Genomic DNA, 10,414 nt, shown 5'->3' on the forward strand with positions numbered 1-10,414 from the left:
AAGTATGGTGACCCATACTAGGAATTAGTGCTCTGCATTTATCCCATCCAAAGTGCACACACACAGCAGTGAACACACGTGAACACACACCCAGAGCAGTGGGCAGCCATTTTTTGCTGCGGCGCCTGGGGAGCAGTTGGGGGTTTGGTGCCTTGCTCAAGGGCACCTCAGTCGTGGTACTGAAGGTGGGAGAGAGCGCTGTACATTCACTCCCCCCACCTACGATCCCTGCCGGTACGAGACTCGAACCTGCAACCTTTGGGTTACGAGTCCAACTCTCTAACCATTAGGCCACGACTTCCCCGTATGTTGTACATAGGTATGTTGTAGTTTAGTTGTTAGGAGTATTTTAAGCATTATTTTTGAGGTGCCATGAGATTTATTAAAAGGGTGACAGCAGCATGTGAGCGGTAAGGACAATAAGATGAAACTGCAACAAATGCAGCTATATAACTAGAATTCAGAGACAAAATGATCATTATTACTTCTGAAAGATAACTGAATGCCTATGGGGCATAGTAGGTTTTTAGTAGGCAGGAAGTTATTATATGCCCCCTCACACACTCCTTGAGGGGTTTGAATGACACAGAGGTGATGGAAAGTGGACAGGTTTGCTCATAGTTTTCTACTAACTAATTCAAGGTCTGGAAGATTGTTTCTTAAAGACCTGTAGATGTTTGCTCAAGTTAACTGTGAAATAGTGGGTAAAACCACAGATGCAATGGAGAAAAGGTGTCATTTCTCATAGCATTCGTATTTCTCACAGCATTCATCTATAATAAGGCTGTTTCTTCCATTCTAACATTATATGGTGACAATGGCAATAAGAATTGGCTAAAAATACAATTTAATTTTTCGCAAATGCTCATGTATGGCATATGGGCTTCAGCAAGCTGCAGGTGACCTCAGTGCTAGACTGTCAGCTGGATCTGTCACAGACTGAGGCCTCTCTGCTGGAAGTACGACACAGCATTTCTATTTTTCAAAAGCATTGTGCAGACACAATAGAGTGACAGTGGTGTCTACAGCACCAGACTGTATTAAACATCTGGTTTGCACATTTAAGACTCATGAAAATAAATCTAGCTAAATTTAGACCACTTTTTAAAGCTTTTGTGAACAACAAGATCAAAACATTCACTATATTCCCACAAGGTGTAGACAAATCAATGCATACCTTTACCCTGTAGCTCATAGACATCTCTGTGGGCTTTGACAAAGCACACTATTTGTTCATGTTGTGGTTACGACAAGTTGCCACATAAATGTGGACTGTTCAAACAGCTTGTAAAATTCAAGGTTTCCTATAATTCACGTCAGACTCTCTATAAAAACATACAAGACAATGAGTATATAAACACTATATTATTATAAAACATTTTTAATAATACATTTTAATATTACAACAAATATTAGTGCAACCTTGTGCGGAAGAAAGTATTGATTTTCTTAAGAAAAAAAAACTGACCCCAAAACTTTTGAATGGTAAAGTTGGTAAAATGGTAAAGTTTCTTCCCCTTTATCTTTTTAAGTAAGTTAATAATGAAGTCTTGCCTCTGGGCTCATAAGCTTGTGACAATAAACGTTTCTTATAATAGACATGGGTTTTTGCTTGGCCGTTTCATTTTGTTTCACATCATGTTGACTACTGCATGATGTAACTGCAGAGAAACTGATAGAAGACAATAAAAACACCCTTTACAATCAATGACTGTTTAAAATGAACATAGGGCTGGACGATATGGCCAAAATTGATATCACGATATATTTCTTAATTTCGGTCGATACGATATAATTCCGATATCGATATGAACACTATTTATCTGAAATAGAAATCTTTTGTAACATTATAAATGCCTTTATCATCACTTTTGATCAATTTTAAGCATCCTTGCTAAATAAAAGTATTAATTTCTATAATTTCTTTCCTAAAAAAATAATAAAAATGATACTGAATGGAATAGTGTATAATGTTACAAAAGCTTTTTATTTCAGATAAATGCTGATCTTTGGATCTTTCTATTCATCAAAGAATCCTGAAAAAAAAAATTTACTCAACTGTTTTAAATATTGATAATCAGCAAATATCGCGATACATATTGATATTGAATTATTGTCCAGCCCTAAATGAACATTGTCTTTATTGCAAAATGTAGCCTATGTGACATCATGCGTTTTGTGAGACCTACAATACAAGCTAGTGGCTCGATCTTAAAAATAACTGAGCCAAAAAAGGAAGTCTATCTAAATAATGATCTCATACAGTAGGAACTCTAGCTTTGAGATGGTAAAGTCTCACATGTATCTGCAAATGTTAATGTAAGTGTCATACATATTCAAGCAGTAAATCAAACACCTGAAGGTGTGATTTTTACACATTCTGCACCGTCAGAGGACCTTATTTGCATTCAGGAGCATCATGATTTTTGATAAAAATGAAGCGTTCCTACATGTTTTGATTTGAAATAAAATGTTCTTGCTTTGTAATAGGATCAAGGACATTATAAATTGTTAAGTGTCAGAAATATGTAACAATAACATCCATGCTCTAATCAATGCCATTCACTGAATGATTGCATGTGTACTGAAACTCCCGTCAACCTTTCTTGAACAATGCAGTACGTCAATAGTTTCAGTCTTTGTCATTGTATGTGGCTGATTTACCAGCCACAGGAAAAATACAAAGCACGTCAGCAACAGCTCAGCCCGTGATGGCCAGTGAACTCATCAGTGGCACTTCAATGCAAACAAATCAGTAAAGCAAAGCAAACAATTCTGAGAGCAGGTGACCCTGTTCTCTTTCATACCCACTGATCTCAGGCTAAACACAGTTTCATGCATATTTCTATGATGATTATACAAATAAACAAGCAAATGCGTACCTTTCTGTACATGGATGATATCAGGGTAGTTGGTAAGATGTCCTTGGTACAGGGCTAACAAATCCATCAATGGGTCCACATCTTGTTTAGGCTGCTCCACAAAGTAGTCTCCAATAGCTTCGTAGGCTTCCCCCGTGTATGCAATTGCTTGGTTCAAACCGACCGAGTACGACTGCTGGTCTATCTCGAATGCTTGACTTAGATACTTAAAAGACTGTCCCACTTTCTGATACTCTTTCTTAAACCCGGCTATCTGCTTCCTCGCGAACTCGCTGAGCGTGGCATTGACTTGGATTACGCTGTCATCCATTTTCTTGGTGAAGGCCTTGAATCCGTCAATCCTGCTTTCAACGTCTTGCAGGTCAAGAGGGGCTGCTGGAGTGCTGATGGTGAGGAAGAAGTTGGCACCGACCATCTCGTCCTTCTCGGCTTTCCGCTTCCCTTGCTTCCAAGACTTTTCATCCATGCTGGAGCAAGTGAGGAAGTGCTGGAAAACATCACACCGGGCTAGTACAGGGTGACTGGTCATATGATTCATCCACCATATCAGCCCTCTTCTCCTTTTCGAAATAAAGTCTTCTTCGAAGCGACCAGTGGCTTGTTTTTCAGGGATGTGTGGCACCGAAATGACAGGAAATTTCTCCACCAATCTGGCGTAGAGCCAATCGAAATGCTTATATCTTCTGTTGACCTGGCTCTGCGTGTGGGTCGGTGTCAGCTTGTAGGAAATGTAACTTTTCATGCCTTTGAATTTCGTCTGCTTGGTGGGGTCATCAATATTGCAAGTGAACAGGTACGGGTTCTCCTGCCACTCCGGACCATACTGACCCATCACCACGCAGATTTTATCCCCATCCTTCACAAAGCCGGACGCTTCCCCCAGCACGAACGCCTCACCTCCTGACTTCACAAAAGTGGAGAACCTGTTCAGATTTCTGCTGACTGTGGCTGAACTTTTGGCTTGCTGTGCACCTCTAGGCATGGAGGAGGTGGAGATGCTGTAGCCAGAGGGTCCGTTTCCTTCATAATTCCTATATCCTCCACCAACAACCCCTGGTTCATCAGCTACAGACGAGTGATCGTCCCAGTCATCATCCCAATCATCATCACTGGCTGGAGTCCCTGGATGTTGTTGTTGCTGCTGAGGTAGTGCAGGGTAGGCTGTGAAGCCTGATGCTGGTGCAGTGTTGTAGCTCTCTTGAGTCTGATTTTTGATGTCAAAACCACCAGTGGGAATGTTGGCATATCGAGAGTTGTGGTTAAAAGACGAGACGGTGTCATTTCTCAAAATCTCGATGTAGGACGCAGGCAAGAGCCCTCTCTCCCCTCTGCTGTTCGTCCCCTCCAGCCAGCCCTCAATGTCCTGCTCGCTGTACAGAGTTACAATCTCGTGCTCTTTCACCGATATCTCTCCTGGGTTTTCTGAATTAAAGTCATACAGAGCTCTCGCTCGCAAAGCCATTTCTCCAAGCTGCGATGAATTTAAAAGCGTAAAAGGTTAGCGTATCAGCTAGCTAACTCCAAGCCAAACTCACTCACTCGCTGACCTGCAGTACTGACAACAACTTAAGCTTCTGCTGAGGGAACCGTAAACCCACTATCTCCAGCGTCCTCTTCACACTGGTCATACGATAACCTGACGATCAATCAGCTGTCCTGGTTAAAAACCTCAGAGCTGTAGTCATTTCTTCATCTGTGGAGTTTACCTTCCAGAGCCCCGTTGCTGTGCGCCCGTCCCACTCCGACCACAGCGTACACTCGCTCACCCTGAACAGCGGCAGCGCCGAGCACAAGCAGTCCGGGTAGTCGAGGGCGGAGCTAATTACCAAGCAGCACGAATCAAATCTAACATGGTGAGGAGTGACTGATTTTCGAGAATCGGTTCTTTTGAACAGTTCTTTACAATGAACTGTTTTAATGATTCATTTGCAACAAAACACGCCATTACGGCACAATATTAAATTCTCCTAATTAAATGCCACGTGTAGTCATATATATTGCTGTTCATTACACTTTCCCTCCATGCGTCCCAGTTCTGCAGCCATGATTCAGCTCAATAAACATTATGTCATTTAGAAACATTTATGATTTGCATTACATTAAATAATACAAAAATTCATCTCTTGAATTAAATCGTTTTGCACGTTATTAAAACCAGCTCTGTTTTGTATGTGATTTGACAACTTCGTCATACAATGAAGCTATAAACATGTTTCAAGTAGCCTACGTTTTACATTTATTACATTTATACTACTCAGATATTATTTTAGCATCTTAATCTATTAGTCAAATCCTCCATTCAGACGGTTCGAAACAAAGTAAAAACATTTTTGTTTCATTTAATTTTTTCTGACCGAAAATGTTTTTTTGTTGTTGTTGTTGCTGCTAACGGGTTAATACCGTCATTATTTCGTTCCTATATATATTTTTAATGAAACCAATCACATTTCTCAGTAAACATGGCCATTTCCTGTTTAATTTACCCGCGTGCGCGCTTCTGTGAATGGAATTAATCGTCTCAGGCTGAATGTGGCGACCGTTGAGATTCTGCAAGAAGGCGATGTTGTGGTAAATGTTGTAATTTGCCTAAATTAATGTAATCTAAAGTACAAACATTAATGTGGTAAAATGAAATGGCCAGATAACACCTGCAGCTGTATTTGAAAAAAAAAAAATGGTAATTTCATGACATTGAACATTTATATTCATTAGCGCAGCGCTCCGTACATTTTAAACAACCTTTTAACAGTTTTATTAAAATACCGTTCCTGCTTAAAACTGACAGAAACGGAAATACATGTTGTTTCTAATCCGTGCTTCATATGTTCTATCAACTATAACGAATTGGTCATTGCCAAAATAGATTCATTGAAAGATCCGATTCAAAAGTAGAATTAGTTCACGATTCGGACATCGCTATGTAGGCGAATCTCTTTCATAAGCGACTTTTAAGACGCTTTGTCAACTACATTCATTTATATCTGTGCGATTAAAATGCAGTATGACACAGACATGAAGCATTAAATCTTCTTTAATTAAAGAATAAATATAAATTTGTACGGTTTTTAACAGTATTATGATGTCCGCTGGTGAATGCTTTGTGTACTAAACAGGTTTGTCAAAAAAAAAAAATCCTTAATACATTATCGCTGCGTTATAGTATCGGCATGCTGACAAACGTGCTTGCACAGTGACATAATGATATGTCATCATGAAGCTTAATCACATTCCTGCAAGGGAACTGATATATACTTGATGCCGATTTTAAATAATTTAGGGTAGGCCTATATAATGTGAACATATGAGAGTCTTTTTTATTTACTAGAAAATGTATTTTTTGCCACTAAGCATTATGCAGGAAATCAAGCTGAATGTTAAACATCTTGGGACATGCAAAACAAAGCGAAACTGTCATACAACAGCAAAGAATGTGATTGCTTTACCGGATAACTGATCACAACAAAAATGTTCAACTAACACAGCCCAAGTTTGTTCATGTCCTGATAAATGGTGTTAAATCACTGTGTTGTCCTAATCACACGCTGGCCACCATCGGTCCTTGGTCTCCACCACTAGTATCCCATCACGACACAGCATGGCTTTGAGGTCCCCCGCCTGGAGGTGATGGTCAGGCAGTTGGTAGTGTCTGGTGAAACTCACGACACAAACCCATGCTCGTCCATCCTCACCCCGTGCCGACCTCTGATCAGCAGCCACCCCTCAAAGACCTGTATGAGGATGTCTTCTGGTTTAAATTGAGTCACGTCCAGCAGGACTTAAAATAATGGCTCTACTGAATCCTCGTCCTCAGTGACTGTTTGCCTCCCTTCAGTGTCCATTTCAACCGGCAGACATTCAGGTCCTGGCAGGGCAAACAGTCGATGATCTTCAGTGCATTCAGTGAGATTCCTGGTTTTGAAGTGCTCCTGGTAGCGCACAGGGCTTGCTATCCAGTGGGAAATAGTGATTCCTTCTCCTGCCATGACACTGGGAGCAGAGGTTCCCTTGGCTTTTTGTGTAGTGAATGTGAAGTAGTGCAATGTTGGTAGGACCAACCAAAGCTATTAAAAGACAGTCCCCTGCTTAAGTTTCTGGGCCAGGGACAGGGTGGACCATTTTTAGAGCAGGCGAAGAGAACTGATATCGTCATATATTACTATGTAGGAAGCTTATACTCGACAAGCATGACACATTAATGTTGCTAAATACACTATTTGGGTCATTCTATGGAAACGTCCACTTTTCTGTCCCTAGCCTTTACAGAAATATTACACTTGAAAAACACTTTAGTGTTACAATTTTTTTATATTTTAAAATAAAACAATGTGTTATTTGAACAATTACACCCTCTTGAGCCATCAATGTGGCAATATTTATTTTTAATTAATTATAAAAAATTCCAAGCACCACAAAACTGCTCGTCCCCACAGCCATGTACAGAGGAAAAGTGCTTTATTTTGAGGTCAAAAACAGGTTTTTCTACCATTTAAACATCTTGCCATACCAAAAGGGGACATTTCTGTAGAATGACCCATTTACACTACTTTCACTACTATACTATTTTAATTTTTTTTAAGACATTAAGTTTTATTCAGAAAGGACACAATAAACTGATCAAAATTGACAGTAATGGCATTTATAATGTTACTGAATATTTCAAATAAATGCAGTTCTTTTGAACTTCCTATTCATCAAAGAATCCTGAAAAAAAACAGCATTTTAGAACGATCTCTGAAGGACCGTGTGACACTGAAGACTGGAGTGATGACTGCTGAAAATTCCAAATGCACGTTCATATTCTGCTGTTCTGTATATACTTTGAGTCAACAACAAGACATATAGGCTACTGAATTGTCTTTATCATCCCAAAATAAAAAGAATAAAGACTGCAAGTGACGTCGCTAGCGGAAGTGCAAGTGTCTGAGAGTGCAAGCCTGAGAATGCAAGTCTGAGAGTGCAAGCGCCAGGCTGCAGCCAGACCCTTCTCGAAAATTCAGCTTTGCTATCACAAGAGTACATTGCATGTTAAAATATATTAAACTAGTAGACATTTACTTTAAAGGATTAAAGGATATTGGTATTATTTTTAAGGATAAAAGGATATTTAAAGGTTAAAGATATTTACAAATGATTTTGGCATGTTGACAAAGGGCATACCTTAAAAGTTTTTGTTCTGTCAAGTGTGATAGTTAACAAACAGACATGAAAGATAAATCAATGCTGCCACCTTGTGGATGTTTATTATGAGTACATATATAGATGCTGGAAATGTTTTTGCCATACAGTAGACTAGATAATTGGCAACAAAGGTCCGCTGAAAATGTCAGACTGGCTGAACACATCAGTAGGCCTGGAATACTGTTTGTTTATGTCTTTGGATTTGTATGCTTGTTTGGGAGGGTACAAAACTTTGGGGTTGGTAAGATGTTTCAGCCTTTACTCCAGCCTTCAGTGTCAAATGATCCACGTTTACACTTCACGTTTGTTCATTTAGCATATGCTTTTATCCAAAGCTTTAGAAATCATTCTAATATGCTGATTTGATAATAAGAAATATTTCTTAACCACTAAGGTTGAAAAATGTTATTCTGCTTAATATTTTTGTGGAAACCATGATACTTTTGTCAGGGTTGTTTGAATGCAAAGTTCATATAAACAGCATTTATTTGAAATAGATATGTTTGTAATATTAATGCATAACACGCTTTTACTGCCTCTTTTGATCAATTTAATGTGTCCTTTTTGAATAAAACTAAAAGTATATTACCTGGTATAGGTAATTGAATTTTCATGTGAATGAAAAGACTAAAAATCGAATTTATGTTAAACATTTGAGACCTTAATAAACTGCATATTATTTTGACACACCAGCTGCATGCTGTGATAATGTTAGCTTTCAACTTGTACTTTTCTATCTCTCTTTCTGGGTTTTTCTCTCACTGAGGAAGACACAATTATCACTATTATCATCATTGTATTCATTAGCATTTCCTTTGTTAGTAGAGGGAAGAGAGAACTGTTCACACATCTTTACATTATTATATAGCTCATCAGAATATATAATGTGATTATTTCAGTCAAACTTCAGTACATTTCTGACAGTGGCTACAATTTTTTTGCAATTATTCTATATAATTAATTGAGTGTAGGTGTGTAAAAGTAACTAATCCAATTAGCAGTTTTATTTTTCAATACGAGTCACTGAGTTGATAATCTCTTGAGACTGCGCTCTACTAATCCCCTTTAGTTGTTGTCTCTGTCTCTCTCTCTCTCTCCCCGAGTATTCACCCACCTCTAGCTCTCGTTTATTTATGAATGGGGATGAATAGAACAGTTTCCTCTTTTCTCCATCCTTTCATTTGAAGAAGAACCATTGAATCTCTGTCTTCATATAGTGTCTTTCTCTGTTCCCTCTTCAAAGCCATCCTCTTGTCCTCATCCAGTTACTCTGGCTCGGCTTGTTTGTTGTCTGGGGTAACGCTGTTGCTGGGGACGATGTCAGAACACATTCAGCTCTCAATAGCCCTGTGTAGGATTGGCTTTTACACGGTAAGCTGAGCAGACGTCTCCATATTATGTCGTACATTTTATGCATGCACCTGTTGGTGCCTTTTCTTTGATTTTAGTTATTTGGATGTTTGTCCAAACTTATTTTGGTGGAATTATGTTGTGTAATAATGCAACAGGCTGCCTGAGGCTACAGGTGACCATACTCAACAAATTACACAATGCAAACATTACAATAGTTCCTACATTTGCATGTATGATTACAGTAGCTGGAGTCATAATCTATGTCCGACAGCTTTCTTGAGCTGATAGCAAAAATGACTAAACTGTGGTGATGAATATTAGTGTGTGTTTATCTCCAGGGAGTAGTGTGGCAGGTGTTTTCGGCAGTTAACCCTCAGGTTAACTTCTGTGCTTTTAAATAAGAAGTCACAGGGGAATCTTATATGGTAGAAAAAACAAAACAAAAACTAAACTCTACTCCTATTGTTACATGTTCTTTGTTATGACTTGTGGTCTTTCAGCATTTATCCAGTCTTCCAGCTTGAGTTACTACTGAGATGTGCAGTATTGTTCTGTTCTGTTTCGCTATTAGAAAAAAAAACTTTTGTTGGATTAAGTCTTTTAAGCTTCCTGTCATTAACATTAACAAGATGTGGGAACAGGAATATGTATGTGATACCTGGCATCAGCGATAGTACGTGGTGATCTGCATTGGTGAAGATGGTCACATAGGGCTGAGCGGTATGGTGGTATACACGAAATAAAGTATCAATCGTTAGAGATTTTGCTATATCGTGTATTCCGCGGTATGCACACAACACAGTACTGCTTAAACGTTATAAACCTTTTGAGTGATAAGGAAACATGCATGAATGAGAAAATAAAGAGTGGGACGCACTTGGTAGAGGTAAGTGCCACATGTCACTTCACTTTACCTCAGTAAACAACAGATAAAGGCTTCTGATCTGTGTAACCCAATATAATCCTTTTGCTGTTTTTTTTTTTTTTTTTTGTAAGAGTAT

At 38.8% G+C, this 10,414-nt stretch overlaps 2 protein-coding genes across 2 annotated transcripts in view; one reads left to right on the forward strand and one right to left on the reverse strand.

Annotated features, from left to right (window-relative positions):
* LOC107661231 (sorting nexin-18-like) overlaps positions 1-4,674 on the reverse strand; it is a 25,245-nt gene extending 20,571 nt beyond the window's left edge. The window contains exon 1 of the mRNA XM_016450729.1: positions 2,883-4,674. Coding sequence (XP_016306215.1) covers positions 2,883-4,344 — 1,462 coding nt within the window. The 5' untranslated portion in view covers positions 4,345-4,674. The remainder of the gene's footprint in view (positions 1-2,882) is intronic.
* A 679-nt stretch (positions 4,675-5,353) lies between these two features.
* Positions 5,354-10,414, forward strand: part of LOC107661232 (ADP-ribosylation factor-like protein 15) — a 129,904-nt gene continuing 124,843 nt past the window's right edge. The window contains exons 1-2 of the mRNA XM_016450730.1: positions 5,354-5,450; positions 9,304-9,431. Coding sequence (XP_016306216.1) covers positions 9,378-9,431 — 54 coding nt within the window. The 5' untranslated portion in view covers positions 5,354-5,450; positions 9,304-9,377. The remainder of the gene's footprint in view (positions 5,451-9,303; positions 9,432-10,414) is intronic.

This window comes from Sinocyclocheilus anshuiensis, unplaced genomic scaffold (genome assembly GCF_001515605.1).
Source record: "Sinocyclocheilus anshuiensis isolate Anshui unplaced genomic scaffold, SAMN03320099.WGS_v1.1 scaffold1365, whole genome shotgun sequence".
Lineage (NCBI taxonomy): Eukaryota > Metazoa > Chordata > Actinopteri > Cypriniformes > Cyprinidae > Sinocyclocheilus > Sinocyclocheilus anshuiensis.